Source organism: Diachasmimorpha longicaudata, chromosome 3, assembly GCF_034640455.1.
Source record: "Diachasmimorpha longicaudata isolate KC_UGA_2023 chromosome 3, iyDiaLong2, whole genome shotgun sequence".
In the NCBI taxonomy this organism is placed as follows: Eukaryota; Metazoa; Arthropoda; class Insecta; order Hymenoptera; family Braconidae; genus Diachasmimorpha; species Diachasmimorpha longicaudata.
Window position 1 is genome coordinate 9343085 of NC_087227.1, and position 17082 is coordinate 9360166.

The 17082-nt window shown below is 37.6% G+C and overlaps 2 protein-coding genes and 1 long non-coding RNA gene across 10 annotated transcripts in view; 1 reads left to right on the plus strand and 2 right to left on the minus strand.

The window, feature by feature from the left end:
• Positions 1–16143, plus strand: part of LOC135160841 (FMRFamide receptor) — a 52821-nt gene extending 36678 nt beyond the window's left edge. For 2 of the 8 annotated variants that reach the window (XM_064117905.1, XM_064117912.1), the window contains exons 2-8: positions 6913–6942; positions 7037–7119; positions 7187–7738; positions 9784–10052; positions 10148–10337; positions 12447–13005; positions 13222–16143. In XM_064117905.1, coding sequence (XP_063973975.1) covers positions 7430–7738; positions 9784–10052; positions 10148–10337; positions 12447–13005; positions 13222–13283 — 1389 coding nt within the window. In that variant the 5' untranslated portion in view covers positions 6913–6942; positions 7037–7119; positions 7187–7429 and the 3' untranslated portion in view covers positions 13284–16143. Of the gene's footprint in view, positions 1–1535; positions 1675–1753; positions 1994–2079; positions 5226–6912; positions 6943–7036; positions 7739–9783; positions 10053–10147; positions 10338–12446 lie in introns of those variants that run through there. The other 6 variants (XM_064117909.1, XM_064117908.1, XM_064117907.1 and 3 more) reach the window with 5 other exon arrangements.
• On the minus strand, positions 8446–9902 carry LOC135160863 (uncharacterized). Its single transcript, XR_010298641.1, has 3 exons — positions 9765–9902; positions 9416–9615; positions 8446–9258 (listed from the first exon to the last, which is right to left on the minus strand). It is a non-coding gene; the product is annotated as an uncharacterized LOC135160863 (long non-coding RNA).
• A 413-nt stretch (positions 16144–16556) lies between the features above and the next one.
• Neb-cgp (Neb-cGP) lies at positions 16557–17082 on the minus strand. The gene is made up of 2 exons (XM_064117946.1): positions 16902–17082; positions 16557–16809 (listed from the first exon to the last, which is right to left on the minus strand). The coding sequence occupies exons 1-2, from the start codon at positions 16974–16976 to the stop codon at positions 16720–16722; spliced, it is 165 nt and encodes a 54-aa protein (XP_063974016.1). The 5' UTR covers positions 16977–17082; the 3' UTR covers positions 16557–16719.

A 17082-nucleotide genomic window follows, 5' to 3' on the forward strand; every position in this document is an offset into this window, starting at 1 on the left:
AGTGATTTAGTAACTTTACTGAGAGTAAATTCATTCAGGAAAAAATTCCTCAGGACAGATTGCAAATACATTGACGATGGCAATTAACGGATTTTTTTGCATAATTTAAGTAGTTCACAATTCACACAAAAAAATCTTTTAATTAATTTCTGAGTGAAGAACGTTAAGTCCTTTTCAACGATACAATTTTTCACTGGATAATTCTGTATGGAGTACCTCCAAAGATAATTTTTTTCCAATGATCGATTTTTCTAAGTGACTGCTCGCAACGGCTCTGAGCCCTATTTCATCGCTCATCATATCGTAATTCCGAGCAGTCGAATGGATTTTTGATTTGCGGGAGAATCTCCAATTATTTTCCAGCACCGGGATAATCTCAGATTCCCGTCGATTTATTCAACAGATATCGTATTTGAACGAGTACTCATTGGATTTTGGGGGGAGGGGATTGATTGGCGCCATAATCCTTATTTACTCACAATTATGACAAAGTTCGACGGATTATTCGGATTACACTGTGATGCCATGGGCAATGAATAGAATCACATTTTTATCTTGAATAATTTCTTCGACGATTTAAATCAAATATTTTCCTCGTCAAATTGTCAATTCAATGAAGTGTGATGTGATTTTTTGTGTCCCTGAGATCATCCAATTTAGACAAATGGGCACTTTGAGTGGAACTTATGGGAATAAGGGCGATATAATTGATTTACGAGCCCCCCCCCCCCCCTCCCGTGAATGCGCAATTGTCATCACTCTTATCGCGATCCGTCACTATTAAGAATATTTGGAGATTTGAATCAAGAATAAATTGTGACATGAGTCTTCCTCAACGTCAAGGGTTGACGTCACTCCAGGGCTATCGTTTCCCGCAGTGAATTGATAAGACAGTACAGGGATAGAGTACCATTGCTGATTTCCCTTTGACGTACACAAAATGGAGAAGCTTGCATCAGACCAAAAATCGATAAATTAATATCTGTCTATCATTCATAGCTGCAATTTCCCCAAACAATTCTCATAACTTCATTTGATATATCTGAATAGACCTCGTCCCACCATATATGAGTGACTCGATTATGGACATGGTTTAGAAATCTCAGGGGGGAGAAAGCGCTTTCAATCAATTCCTTAATACATTGAGGTTGACCGTTTCAGTGAGGAGAAATGATTTAACTCGTTTATTCAATCGAATAATCCACGATAGTAATTTTTTCACTCGACGTAGCTCTCATCGAGAGCTAAAATTACCAGTGCGAAAGGGGTGAAATTCTTCGTGAATTTTATTTCACATTTTTGTGATGTAAAGACAAAAAAAACGTCATCTTGAAATTTTCTTATTGAGTTATTTATTATGTCAATGAAAGAGAAATTCTTCTGATGGAATCCATTGAGATATAAATTTGCCTCGTTGGGGTATGTTCACTTCTTGGACTTCTTCAACATCTCCATTACCGAATGAAACGTAACTCGTAAAATGATTTTAATGCCCGTGAAACTGCAACTTTGGTCGCATCATTTACATATTCCAGTGAGTCTGGTGGAATGCACTTAAATCTGCTGGCAGTGTTTTCCCCATTATCAGGTTGCGGTACCGGGGAAACTTCAGAGTACCTGAGGAGAGCCAACATGCCCCTGCGAACTGCGAGAAGTGAGATAAATAACTAAGGGGTAAATAATGAGAGTAAATCCCTCCAGACGTTTCATGGCTCTCCAGTTATCTAGAGGCTCTCCGTCTCTTCGATTTCAGATGATCCCTTTGAAAAGCCTCCAGATCGACTTCCCATCATCGGAGGAGCTCACGAATGAACGGATTATCGTCGAAATAATGGAACAAAAAATGTCAGATCCCTGTCACATAATTGTGGCCGTAGGACGGAATTTTTTATTGCACAAGCAGATTCCCTCCACCATGTGATGTTCATCGGGAGAATGTCCATTGCAGAGCTACCTAAATAAAACTGATCACCTCACCAGGGGACACAAGCTCGTATGAAAGTATATCTGTTATTGTTATACTCGAGAAATTTTCACAAGGGGCAACAGTGCATGTGGGTAGGAGAAATGGCAGATATGCCAGGTGATAACGTGTTTGCATATTACCTTCGAGCATTCCACTACAGTTACAATTTACCACTATAGATGCATTACATTGTACATGGTACAGGTGGCCACAATGCCATTGCAATCCCGTATTTTCTTTTCGTACGTGAGGCTCTGGCCCCGGGTAATTATTTACGAAGAGAATTTTCATATGAAAAATTGCATGAAACACTCGCTAATTGAAATTCCGTCAAAAATTTCTCTCTAGCAAATTCAACTTCTGCCTAAAAATTGCCTTCAGGCAATGAAATCCCATTCTACTTCCTCATTCACACAATTTTATTAAACTGAATAAAGTTTCATTGTATTTTTTATCAGTACAAAATACAAAATTTTTGGGATAATAAAAATAACTTTGCACGATTACAGTGCATCCCCTGGAAAGCGAACATTGACAATTGAATAGTATTGAAAAAAATAATCGAAACTTCACAAGCCCCGGGAAAAAAAATCGAAAATATTCCACTAGTCGAGTGCGCTTTTACGCACTGACCCTCAGAACTCGAAATTGAACAACAAAATCCAATTTAAAATATTTGCATGCACAATTCCCGAGTCCTTTGAATATTTATTCGACCGGACGAAATGACGTTATTCAGGGAGTACAATTGACCCCTAATTTATGTCCGCAAAGGATAACTGATATTAGCTCAATCGTCCCCGCGACGAGCACAAGCTCATCCCTAGTTTTATTTGTCTGCTAATTTATCCCGTGTACGTTCCGGCATCGAGAATAGACGGAAATTGAGGGGAAAACCGAAAAGACAATTAAGTATATCCCACCCGTTCACGATCACGAGCCACATCACACGTGTATCGGGCTTTATCCCCATTGTACCCATACATTTCACGTTTTATGTGCCCCACCGCAGCTAACCCACTTTGTTTATTTTTATTCCACGAGTATTGCGTAGAATTTGCAATTTCTTCACCCAACTCCTTTCCATTTATTCGATAATGGCTATTTCTTCGTACGTTTCAATGGTAAATTTCAGATGCTTATCGTTGGAGGATTCTCTTCTACCCTTGACCTTTAATTTTCGCGAGAGGGTGCGTTCTCTGCGGGGGAGTCATCCCCATTTAATTTGGGGTATTGACGAGTCTGAGAAATTAATTTAGAAAAATCCCAGAAAACTGGGGTACCAGTCAATGCAGAGACAAGTGATACACAAACAAATTACTCATCTCCATTCCCATAATCACCTTGTGACGCATGAGCGGAAAGGACGAAGTACTTCCAATTACTTCGTGTTGATGAATTACGTCCATTGAATCAACACAATTTGGCACATTCTTAAATACCGAAATTCAAGGTCACTGTACTCATCAGCATCTCCACTCCCCACTCGGTATTGTCCGAGTAAAAATAGCTGGGGAATAGCTGAACGTGAATATCAGACGTTAAAGAGAAGTGTGACTGCTTTTTGTTAATTTAACTAGACAAACAGACAGACAGACAGAATCACAACACTTTCGGACTAATGGATAAGTGATAGAGGATCAGTTGTAATTTTTTCACAACAATATAATTCAGAGAATTTATATTTTATTGGAAAATCGATAGTTATTTACCATAGACAGCACAATTTGCTTGAAAAATCATTAGATTCTCCGTCAGAATTAGGAGTAGGATGGCGTTATTTTTATTGAATATTCCCTTTGCATGAAATTGAATTCGGTGTATTAAAAATTACGTGATTTTCGGATTATCTGCTCGTCTGAAGTGCAAAAAAAATTATCTGGATTTAACGACTCGAGAATTTTTATCTACTTCATGAAGCTGATGCAGATTTACGTCCTAGGAGAGAGGTCTGGCGGACAGTAATAACATGCAAGTTTCAGTGTTGATGTCGGAGAAAGCATCAAGTGTAAAAGGAATAAAAATGGCGTCAGCCAGTCGGGTCATTGCTAAGTTCGAAGAAAACGACTTGTTCCACCTCAGTCGTGATTCCCGTATTTCCACGTGTAACTTTGGGGAAATTTATTCACGTATCAGGGGACATTGCTCACTCCTTTCATTGGATATCGTAATTCCATTTCAAGGGAGAAGGGTTCAACCTCGGAGAACCAATCGGATAATAGTCGAAGCACGTTCATCCAGGAATGGTGAAGCGTTTGTGCTTTCAACGTCAGAGTCCTTCAGTAATAAAATTACCCAAAAAAGTTATCCCTCAGGATTGCACTCTCCAAAAATTGGCTGTAAATTTTTTCAAATTCTCAGAAGACCAGAACATTTTTTTCATTCCATGGAAGTTCCTCCAGTAGTATATCTTCCTCCGAATATTGCTTCTCATTTTTTCCTCCAATATTCAATATTTGGCTCCATATGCCAAATCGGAAAAACCTGCTTTTCCAAAAATCACTCTCCCACAAGAATTTCTTCTCCCAAATGTGCTTAACCACGTATCGCCTTTCACTCACCGCCAAATCTTTTATTAAATTCATCCATTCTCCCCATGAATATCGCAAATGTCACGGAGAAATTGGAAGATACGTAAGATGAAAATTCTTACAGACGCAGAATGTTACCCAAAATAATCTCCGTGCCATGTTGGATGGGTTTGGCACAGTGAACTACCGAAAATCACTACCGTGAATTCTTTCGTCATTCACGAGGTCGCACGATTTCACATTATATTCAATGGACCAACCAACAAGTCGTCAAAAAAAAAATCCCACCTCACTTCTCTCTCCTCAACACTGCAATTGAAAGTTCAAAAAAATTGTTAATTACCGATATACGTTGTTTAGGAAAAATTTCCTAAACAAAAATAAATAACGGACAAGACCGTCCGACATAATCCGGTGATGGTGAGACTTTGCAAAAAAAGGAAAGTCTATGAACTGAAGGATCTTTGATGATTTGTGAGAGTACAATACCAGCTGTTGGGGAATTCGTCACAGCAAACGAATTATTAATAAATCCGGCGATTACTCAGATTTATAAATAGATAAAACACTGAAACAAACACTCGTTAATCCATGACGAATGAGTCTGCCCCGTTGACCAACAAACAGCTGGAGTAAAAAATAGTGAAGAGTCTGGGGGAATTGACCTGAATGTGAAGAAGAATAATACCTCGACGATTGAGCCTTTGATCGGCCGTGTTAATTTACCGGTGAGCATTAATCGTGATAGACACAGCAGCACGATGACGTATTCGCATGACAACAGCCACCCATAATGATGAGATACCTGAAGTGAATAAAGTGTTCATCTAGGCTGATGAAGCCTCCGCGGGAGTTTTCAGTATCTTCGCGCCCCTGTGTGATTAATTGCTTCATTACTGTGCTAATTATTCATATTAGACGTCGATGGGAGGCAGCTAGTTGGGACACAGTGGGAGGCCAATAACCCAGTTTGTTAGAGATTTTTAAAAAATTAATTAACAATTGCCCCGGGCGTCAATTTAATATAAAACTAATTTTATGGAACGATTCGGAATAATTTCGCAGGACCCTAGATGTTATGTTAAATTATGCTCCCCCTGAATAACTTTTCTCAAGCAGACAACAAATTTTAATAATCAATTGGATAATTTTTCTTTAATGACCACAATCACCAAACGGTCGGGTGATTTTTATCGAATTTTTCTATCTGTGTAGTCATCCGTTAAAGTCGACTTAAGACACTCATTTCCCTCAAACATTCCCATCCGGACATAAATTAAGGTCTCGCCATCGTTCGTACCCCGAGATATCGATCATATTCCTCATTTTTCAAATGAAACATCATCACTTCACCGCATTCAACCTCATTTTTTCCAACCCAATGTGGAAAAAAAGCCGAAGCACAACTCTATCACCTTGGGTTTCTCCATTCAACCCTTGTTACTCATTCTTCAATTTCACCCGGCCTCTATCGAAACACCGAAGTGAGTGGAAAAATACGTGCACCGGTCAGACACGGCGCTGGGTGAATCCACAATCTATCACGAGCACTGACATAAGCATTAATATCCCAAGCACATACTTCCGTGTCTTCGCGGGTATCCATGACACTTGTCGATTTACGAGTACCATTATTACGCTCAATTTACCCCCGCTTGAATAAAATAATATCCCCCATAATATTTTCATTTAACGCTGGACAAATCATTCCATCGAAATGGGGCTGTTTTCGTAGGCTGTCGGCACGGGAGGATTTATTCAACTGTGAAGGGTAGACAGACAGGATGGGGAAATGCGAGGAGCAATTTCACATTGTATACGAGTGTTAGGCAGTTTGACATACTGCATAATGAAACCACTGAATTGTTGCCTCGAGAAATTGCCACGTCGATCCAACCATCAGTTATTTTAATTATTTTTCAATGGGTTTTGTCTTCATATCGGCATTAAAATGCGTCTGGATGTGATCGATTTTCCAGCTTTGCCTGGGAGTAGAAGAATGAAGGGATATTTAGTGTGAAAACATCGGTAACACAAGTGACAAATCTCATTTCCTTCACTTGTGGAGTAAACAATACTCGGCTCTCATTTCCCATGCGCTCATACACACCTTCAGAAATTTTTGATAATTAAAAGTAAGTCGCTCTTGAGTTGCGGTTATTGTGAATATAAATTTAATTCAATATCAAATTGTTCCGGATCAAATGCAGGATAATTAAATTTTTCACGATAGACTATCGCAAAAATATTTCTAGAAGTCTACGAGATTTAAATTTAGGAGATATATATTAGGAGAAAATGAAATTCTACTGGCTTTTTCCACTTATAAAATCGCAACCCTCTGGAATTCCTTTGCACGTGATAAATTGAGAATACAATAAAAAAGCTCGCCTCATTTTTCTCTTTCTGTTCCAGATACGCCTCAACCAGCCCCTGAAATCAAAGGTAAACCCGAGAAGTGATTCAACAAAAATGGAATAACACTGTTATCCAAAGAAACAGGACTTCCCCACCGAAAACTTATATTTTATTTTTTCAGGATATTAAAACGCGTCTTGAAAACTAACCGTCTGCCGAACTCAACGAAAAAGCCCACATTGCGATACGAAAGTTGAACTAGAGGTAACAAAACTTCTGAATAAAATAGAAGAATGGGAGTGCAGTGGTAGATCCCTGAAGATTTTTCCAGTTGGAGTGGGTTTGCTATCGAAGTGAGAGGCTGGCGAGGAGAGAGAGGCGGGAGCCCAAGGGGCTGGACAGACATCTACAACTGCACGGTGAGAGAAACGACGATGGTTACGTGAAGCGCCGTCAAAAGACCAGGGTAAAAGTGGCCGAAGTGGAGGAGGACGACGAAGAGGACGAGGCCAAGTTGTTGATAAAATTTTCCCGAAAGAGAAGAAGGAAAATAAAGCCCTGAATAATTGAAAGCATGATGGAACTGGATTGGACAACGGTGAATGTCACCACTGAATTCCCAAGCGATTGGACTAATTATGATTCAACAGTTGTTAGTCTTCATGGAGACAGTAATCTTACACTAGAGTGCAACGCTGAACTCAACGATGGTGCTTTATTCGAGTTCATCACTAATGGAATTCTGTTGAATCTCGTCGGGCTGTTTGGACTCTTTGGGAATATCATTTCGATGATTATTTTGTCGAGACCGCAGATGAAATCCTCCATCAATTATCTGCTCATTGGACTCGCCAGGTGTGACACAGTTCTCATCATTGCCTCGGTAAGATCATGTTTCAAATATTTTTCTTATCCTGTGGGAAGTTCGCCTTGAATTCAGACCATTATTTTTTGTGGATTAATAAAATCCTGGGTCTGACTCGGGGTAGGCGTGAAAAAAACATTTATCCATCGGCTTTTATAGCTTTTGAAGGTTTTATTGACACGTGAAGGGTGAATTAAAAGGGAATGAACCTACATCTGTAGATAAAACCAATTGGAGCCAGATAATATCGTTAGAAAAATTTATGTTCTGATCAGTAAAGATACCGATGTCATTTCATTGTGATTGAATAACCAGACTTTTTTGAAGTTTCAATTGATTGAAAGGATAATAGCTCATAAAAAATGCATTGATAGTCACGACTGGCTGAAGGTCTTATTCCCATAGAAACATCAACCCTTCACCAAACCAATACTCGATATTCTGCATACTTTACGGAAGATCACTCGTAAAATTCAGTCGCGTTATCTATGTACATAGGATCGTTTGCATGCTGAATCACCCAAAGCTCTTCGTGCACTACGTCTGCAAATGAGAGTCTAGCGTGAATGTTTTGTGCTTCGTTTTCACGATCGCCAGTAAATTCTGCATGAATGGGGGTTGATCAACGGGACTTCTGATATTTACAGTTCACTTATTTCTACTCGTTCCATTGATTTTCGTTTCGCATTCTGCCAAAGAGAATACGAGTATTATCGAGGAATTTATTCGTGTACTCTGATGAATAGAATTGAGTAAAAAGGGCTGGGAGTTCAAAGGGATTTTTTCCCGGTATTCGTAAAATTCAGAACTGTTGGAAATAAATGGACTGATAAGCGAGTGAAAATCCACTTCAATATTTTTGGCTATGTAAAGGGGACTATGTACACCCCACAATCGCCCAATATCTCGGAAGGAGCCAGCATTTTTGGAGCTCAGAGGGAGAGAAATTTGAATGCAACTGAAGAATGCAACGAAACCTCAAAGCATTTCTCTGTATGCCCTCGAGAATGACGTGCATTCCAGACCCGGATGCATTGATATTTTTTATTCAGAGCTTCGAGGGATGGAAGGGAGTTTACAGACATGCGGATAGTTTATTTTTTTATTGAAAATGTATTTGACGGAGTTTAGGGGAATTTAATGGCGATAAAGTGGTAGGTTTCTGCCGGGGGATGGCTGTGATTTCATCGGTATTTGCGCATATTCAGCAAGTATATATGGCTTTATGGGCTATCATGTGGACGATGATGTATATGACGTGTGAAATTCAAGTATCATTTTTTATTTCAATTCGACGATATCGTAAACTCTGCAGAATCAACCCAATCTGGAGTCTCCATCTTGGCTTATCAGGGTTGGCTCGTTGTTGAGTGCATACGGAAAGCTCGATGTTATCGAGGAACAAGTGGTCTTTATGCTCGAGTGGTTTTTACGCAAGTCATTTCATTCTGTTTCACTTTATTGTGTAATTTTCCTGGGAAAAATTGGAATTTTAAGGATAGCTTCTGGAGAATTTCCCACGCGGGCTATCTTGAATCCTATTAAAGGGTAGGAAATAATGAAATTCTTAATTTCATAGGAAATTGAGAAATTGAGAAATTTTTACAAATTCAAGTCCGCAAAATTCCAAACGACTTGTCACTCCATAAATTCCATAAATTCACACAAAATTGTGGTATAAGGAAGTTTACTTACTCTTGAGCAGATGCTGATACGGGCGTGACCTTTGAAAGTCTCATTTCTCATTTTAATGATTCCAATCTGCGTCCTCTATCTAATTTATTATAGTTGTTTGGGTGCTGAATATATACGAAAAGCTCGGTAGTATCGAGGAATGCATGGAGGTCACGTTTTATTTTTTCTTCAAGTCAATTATTCTATTTTATTTTGCTATTCTATCGAGGAGAAATTAAATTAGATTAAGAATTTCAAGGGAAACTCACACAAAATTAAACTCTGAATTGATCAATGAAAATAAAGTTGCACGAGTTTTGCATAAATTTTTTTCAGATGCAAATTGATGCAAAATTTCAATCTAACTCACGTTACTTTTCTCTGAGCAGGTGCTGATACACGGGCTGCCGGCAATTTATGCATACACCGGACTCCTATTTGACTACAAATTTGGTGTATTTCCCCAAATAGTAAGATACTTATATCCACTGTCCTGCATGGCCCAGATGGTAACAGTGTACCTGACACTGACAGTAACAATGGAGAGATACGTTGCTGTGTGTCATCCACTGCGTGCAAGGTCATTTTGCACATATGGACGAGCAAGAATAGCAGTTCTCTGCATCGTCATTGTGTCGATTATTTACAATATGCCAAAGTGAGTGGTGCTCCATTCTCATTTAACATCAGTGATTTTATTCAAGGCATTACCGATAAATTTTATTCTGTTTCTACTCTTGCTTCTGGTTCAAGGTTCTGGGAGGTAGACCTCGAGGAGGAAATCCACTGGAAATACAATGTCACTGTGTACTGCGTTGTCCCAGCTATTTTACGATCAAGCGATATTTACATAACTATTTATGTGAATTGGATGTACTTTTTCGTATACTATGCCTTTCCATTTGTGGCCCTTGTGGTGTTTAACATCGCTATTTATAGAAGGGTAAGTCTTATTCTGTTTGTTTATTTATCGTTTCAGTCATTTTGGTTATATTGACCTACGAAGGGGACTTTATAATCCGCGGCTTCTTCCATTCTCTAATGTTTCTGGGAAGTGGGAAATTTTCACTCAATATTTTCACCACTTTAAGGGTCTCCAAGTACTCGGGTTATTATGAAATTATGATAATGATAATGATAATTATTCATTTATTCTTTAAAAAGGTAAAAATTGTTATTTTTTGCACAATTTAGATTTAATTACGTGCCATATTCAGTTGTCAAAGATTGAAGTCCCACGATACAGATAAATAACAGTAAAAAAATTCGAGCAGCGACGAATAGAAAAAATTCCAAAACAGTCTTGGGGTATTAATTCAGCGAATTGATAACCCAGTTTCCATTCTCCCACGGGATTTCACTAGAAATGTAATACGTACGAAGAGCGAACTCGAATAGATATTGCCCCGAAACGACTCACCCAGACTTTACAAGGAAATTTCTTCGCCTTGGAACGGAGTCAAACTTCCACCTCATCGGGTTCTGCCATCAAATTTTTTCGCCGAGCAGATACTTTTCCCCTTGCTTTTAGAGAGTTCGAAGGTAAAAACAAACTGCGAGGGGTCGCTATGTGGGTGCTAGATCGCTGAGGCAGACAGCCTTTCTAACATTTTTCATCGGGGAATTTTTTTACTTGTCGATGACATTCATTAATTGTCAGTAAACAATAGAGTTGAGTGCGGAAAAACAAGAGGAGTATTACCTGCAATTATTTCTTTTTTTGGAACTTCTGCTCCCACACAGATTAAGATTTTGATAACGAATACTTCCAGTGCACGAAGAACTCGAGGACAGAATGTTTTTCGCTGAGAAAAGCAAGTGGAGAAGTCTGTAGAGAAGCGGTAAAACAGTTTACGTGGATTTTAACGATTTGCCGGTTTTCAATGAATAACTCGGAATTCAAGGGAGATAGAAAAATTTTGGTTATAAGAGTTTTTGTAGAACGTATTGAAAGCTGTAAAAAAGTTATGACGAAAACTTTTCTATCTCCTTTAGGTTCGGAGCTGTACTTCAAAAACTCAGCGGAAAGCAAAAGCTTCTTGAATCGTTTTCCGGAAAACATCAACAATCGGTTTAATTTTCATTAATAGATGGATAGAGCTCAACAATATTCAAAGGGTACAAAATTCGCTTTCCTCCATTAGTTTGCGAATAGTCGAAAATAATTTGTTTACACACTCTACATACAGACATATAAATGCCCAGATAAATAGGCAAAAAATGTATCAATTTATTTTACGTCAGGCGATGGTGAATTTACATTTTTCGACTGAAATGAATGCAATACAAGTTTTGTTTCATCCCGCAATCGGAAAATTCCATAGTACCACCACGGGCATTACTACCCTCTCAGTATATATAAGGGGTATACACACCCCGTGGGGGCACTTTGGCAACATATTTTTCTCACTCCTCTCTGTCTCTCTCTCAAGCTACGGGCGCCAGATCCGCAGCTTTGCCGTCGAAAAGTATAATGGTGACTGGTCGCCGTGGGTTACACAGGATAGAAAAATGTAGCCAAGAGTAAAAAAGACTGAGAAAAAGTTCCAAAGAGAACAGGCGAGAGCGAGCGAGAGGGGAAACAATACCCCTTTGTCCCCATTTTTCCCCAATGCTCTCGCTTCTATTAGAACAACGGAAAAATTGAAAAACTTTTGGTTTAAAAATCGTTTTGAAATTCTCACCTATAAAAATAGAAGGAATTTATCGCTACAATTGTTCGTGATTTTTTCGCTGATAGCAGTTTGGGGAGTAATAAATCGGCAATTTCCTTTTTCAATCGGAAAAAGCATAAGAATCATTATTTATATGGAGCGTATGGAAATTTCGTAGGGACATTAAACACAAATAAACAATTTGGAAACTGCTTTCATTCCAATGGCGAAAAACATATCCAAACTTCTGACGGCAAAATTAATTATCCTTTCACAAAAAAATGGGGAATTTCCCATTAGATTTGAACAATGCTTCCACCCGGAAGTAAAATTAATCTTAAAAAATTAAGGCAACGATTAATGGTGTACACTGCATAAAATACATGAATTATTTACAGGTCAGAAAAGCAAACCGGGATCTTCAACAACTGTCTCGTCACCAGAGACGCGAGATTAACCTCGCAACAATGCTCCTCTGCGTAGTTATAGTTTTCATAGTATGTAATGTCCTTCCATTAGCGTCAAATGTATTCGAAAAATTTCAAGTACTGCCACCAGCCTGGTTGGTACAAGCTGGTAATCTCCTCGTAACAATAAACAGCAGTATTAATTTCATCGTTTACGTTATATTCGGTAGAAACTTCAAACGATTATTCATACGACTGTTCTGCAGCTCCAAGTTCTTTGGAGCCGGCAGAGACAGTCCTGAGTTTCAAACCAATGATGAATCGATGGTTACGAACACCACGAATATTGAACTGAGAAATTCAATACGACGGTGCCATCTGCAAAGATCTAATACGACTGTCCCGAGGAGTAATCACTCTAGTGTACATTTGAATGGTGGCACAAGACAGAGCCCTTGTGTTTATTATCCAGCTAGGAGTCCTGTCCGAAGTCCAAGTCAAATATCATCTAGGTCGTATGTCAATAATGGCTGGAGCAAGAATAATAATAGTGAGTCAGCACTTAATTAATTAGCGAGTCAGAGTAGCCAGATGTTTTTGGAAATATCCCGAAATCTGAAAGAGATGTGAAAATTTTCGTTGAGACCTTTTTTACAGAGCGCTGTGCGACCTACAAAAAAGGTATTGATGAAAATTTTGCTGTCTCTGATAAATTACAAGATATTAACGAAAAACTAATGAGCGCTAATTCCTTGTTCTGTTCCAGCGTTAAGGCTATCCAAGTGCTTTCGGTATTTTTTCTATAAATGTTCTTCTGTTTTTAAATGAAATAGCAGTTTTAATTTGAACCCCCTTGAGCTCCAGGTTTTGGAACATTTTACCTGCTGGACACACTTGGATATCCTTAAATGACCGATAAACGAATTAAAAAAATTTCACCTCCTCTTTGGAAATAGAAAAATCATTAAGAGCATTTCGAAACTGTAATGGAATTTTCGGTCGACATAGTGTGAGCAAAGACTCACCCACGCCATGAGAAACAACCGAGAATTTAAACTTTGTCACCGATACCCCAGTGACTTCTAACGATGGAAAAATAAAACTCAAAAAGAGTATTATGATAGCTGAGCTGAGCTGAGCTAAAAATTGAAGGCCTCCGTACGTGTCACGTACTTGAGACTTCCTCGTGCAAATAAATGGGATTTCATACGTATGATCAGCAAGTTGAGAAGTTTCTTACGTATAAGATGAGACACCTACGAAGAACTTTGATGCTGTCCTGGGGGAGTGGTTTCTTCTTGCGGTATATGAGCTTCGGGAGGGAGATAAACAATTTAGTACGAGAAGTATCGATACTCATCAAATTAATTTTGCGTATTCTGGGTAGATACAAATTGAGGAGGTCCTGGGGGAAAGTCTTTTCGATAAAATGAGTCACCGAAAATTCAGTATTGAAACGATAAAACCGATAAAATCGATGCAGTCCTCGACGATGTTTTTGAAAAAGGTTTCCTCATCCAAGCAAGATGATAGACTCTTTGCGATTATATTTTTTGCAGATCGAACTGAGAGCTACAAAAAGTATTGACACAAATTCCACTATCTCTCTTAGATCCGGAGATATTTTTCATAAAAGCTGACCAGTAATCCACATCGACGTGAATCGTTTCGTTACGCTGTTGAATTTTATTTCTCGAAAATAAATTTTGTGGGAAGAATTATTGCTCTAGGATACTCATGCACTGAGAGAAAAGTCGACATAATATCACCAGACCGTTTTTTGAGTGAAAAACAACGCTATTAAATAATATTATTGGATAGACAAAGGAAGTTCAAGAGGAAAATCATGTAGTGGCTTTTCTCGAGGCCAAGTAAACAATTTCATGAGTTGAAAAATTCCAAGTTTGTGGCCAAGTGTTCGTGTTCAAGTCGTGAACATTTCAGAGGATTTTTGAAAGAGCTGCTACATGGAGAATTTTTATCCCACGAGTGTTATCCATTAAAAAAGCTACATTTGACGCGAGAAATTGCTTTTGTAATATTATGCCGATATTTCTGTTTTGTAGCTAGAAATGTTAATGCGCTCATTGTGGCATTAATCATTCACAAATATAAAGAACGATTTTTGTGATGAAGTGATCAAACGTGATTAATTCGGCTTGAAAGTATGAAAAATATATTTTTTTTTTCGTGTTTTATCACTTCTCTGCGGGAATTATATTCTTTTGTTGTAAATTTATTTCACTAAAAGTGGAAAGAGTGGTGTGAACTGAGAGATATAATTTTTTTATAAAGTAAAGATAAACCATTTGTACAGAATAAAATAAGATAACTTGAGAGGACCTGTAAAGAGACAATGGAATAGGTATTGGGAAGAAAAGTACCTCAAAGTTTTGATGTGATAATAGAGAATGGGATTAAGAAGGATAGAACAAGCGAAGGATGGCCTTATTTCGATTTTAACATAATTTTGAAGTGACAAATATCATTATTTTCAAATTAAGGACCGAGGAGCTTATCTTTCCACATTCATAATTTAAAACATAGATACCATTGGATGTTACAATACTCAAGACTCCCCAAAAAAAATATAATTTCAAGTAATAAAAAGAAATTGAAAAGGAATTTTAATCGCAAGATAGTCTCCTGAAGAGTGAAAATACTCCCCTGTGTAAATATTAAAATAAATCTTCATCACAAATGATAATCAGCAGTACCTCACTATGATTTCCAGAGTAATAAACCTATGAGTATTTTTTTCACGCGAAAGACACAGGTAACTACTCATCCGAGAGAATAAATTTAACTGTTTAATCAATCTGCCATCCTACTCAATTATAAGCATTCAGTGTTTAAGATATGAAAAATAAAGAGGGAAAAAAGACGCTCTCATGGCTGTAACACGAAATAAATACGTATTCTAGTCATGAATAATTCTATCAGGTTAATTATCTAGGGTAATCAAGTGTATCAAGGGAAAATTCACAAAGAAGGGGTGAAGTTAGACGCTTCTCCTATTCCTAGACCATTCTCCTATTTCTCATCAGAGCTGGATAAATATGCAATTTATTAATTTGAATTCTAGAAGACGGAGAAAATTACGGCATATTAAAGGGAATAGTGAAATAAATGAGCAATTCGTTGCGAAATAAATTTCAAATGCAATTTTTATTTTATTCTGATGTAATAGCATCCAGCTCTGTGAAATATAAATATTCTTCACAAATAAAAGACACTAGAGATAAAAAATTGTCATCAAGACATTATTGGCTAATCAAATCTGTAATAATTATCGCTTTGATATTTACGACTGCGATCCAACAACTCTTCGATCTTCAAATTCATCTTGATAAACTTTGAATTCTGCAAAATTCGTCATTAGGGAACGAGAGGGCAAAATGGACAGTTGAGAATTTATTTTTCATGTTCAAACCTCACTCAATTATTGATGAATGTCGGTGATTAAATTATACCTAAGCTGGAATATGAAAAAATATCTGGAGTGTCCATTGTGTCCATCTTCCCCGATGCAAAAGCATTTAGTTATTCAGAGGTGGAATAGAAGTATATCTGCTATGGACGATAAAGTACATTTTTTTACAATCGAATGAAAATATTTATTCTTCCTTTACTATAATAGTTGTATTTCAAAGTTTATTGTAAATAATTATTAAATATGAAAACAAGACCATCGTTGTTTGATTTATTTAATGAGAAATTTGAAATTGTAGCAGAAGACGAATGAAGTTCAAATATTCTGATTTAATTGAAAAAATTTAGTAAACAAGGTCAGAAATGAAGGTAAGTTCTTTCTACTTAAGCTCTCCCCTTTGAGCTTTATCATTATTTGATTATACAAACTTTATTTCATTTTTTTTCGTCACAGGCTTGAATATTAATCTCAATAGTGAGCTCTGCAAATTAAATTGATGGGAAAGCAAAATTTTGGGCACTTCCCAAAATTAAAAATAACGTGATAATTCATAGAAAACAGAGGAAAACACTCGAGGAACCTTAAATAAATCTCACAACTAAATCACTACGTTGCCACTGAAATCCATCCTTCTTCACACTCATAAGGGTCAGTAAAGCATGAAAAAGTGATAATAAATGGAGTATTTATTTAGTCATTTATTTGAAGGGAGCAGAAAGTAATTTTGAAGATACTAACAATATACGAAGATACGAATAATCGGTAGGTGTTACATAAGCGATAGGTCCACATCTCGATCAGCTACACCTCCATAACATATTCTCCCTGATTCTACTGAGTAGGTGCTGGCTTGGCTTTCTTTGGCTTCAGGACATTGTAGGCGATGACAAGACCTAGTACGCTAAGAGTGAATTTCGCCACCTGATTTTATTAACAAATCAAATTAAAACATCAGCTTTTTAGTTGTAATTTACAGGGGGTGGAGGTTAGAAAGTCGAATTTTGGATACTCACATTCGCACGGCCATTCACTGTCGTGCTGTTGAAGTATTTGTGGATTCCAGTTAACTTCTCACCTTCCTGCGTCATATTTTCTTAATTATTTTATTTAAATAAGAAGAGAGTACGAGATTTGTGTGCAACACTCAGCTGGGATTTTCCACTTTTTAGCCGTAGAAAAATTACAAGCAGGAGA

Bases quoted from the DNA above. Each gene is read 5' to 3' on its own strand.
- Neb-cgp (XM_064117946.1), bottom strand. From the start codon at position 16,976: ATGACGCAGGAAGGTGAGAAGTTAACTGGAATCCACAAATACTTCAAC. The intron at 16,810-16,901 runs GTGAGTATCCAA...TAATAAAATCAG, and splicing joins CAGTGAATGGCCGTGCGAAT to GTGGCGAAATTCACTCTTAG.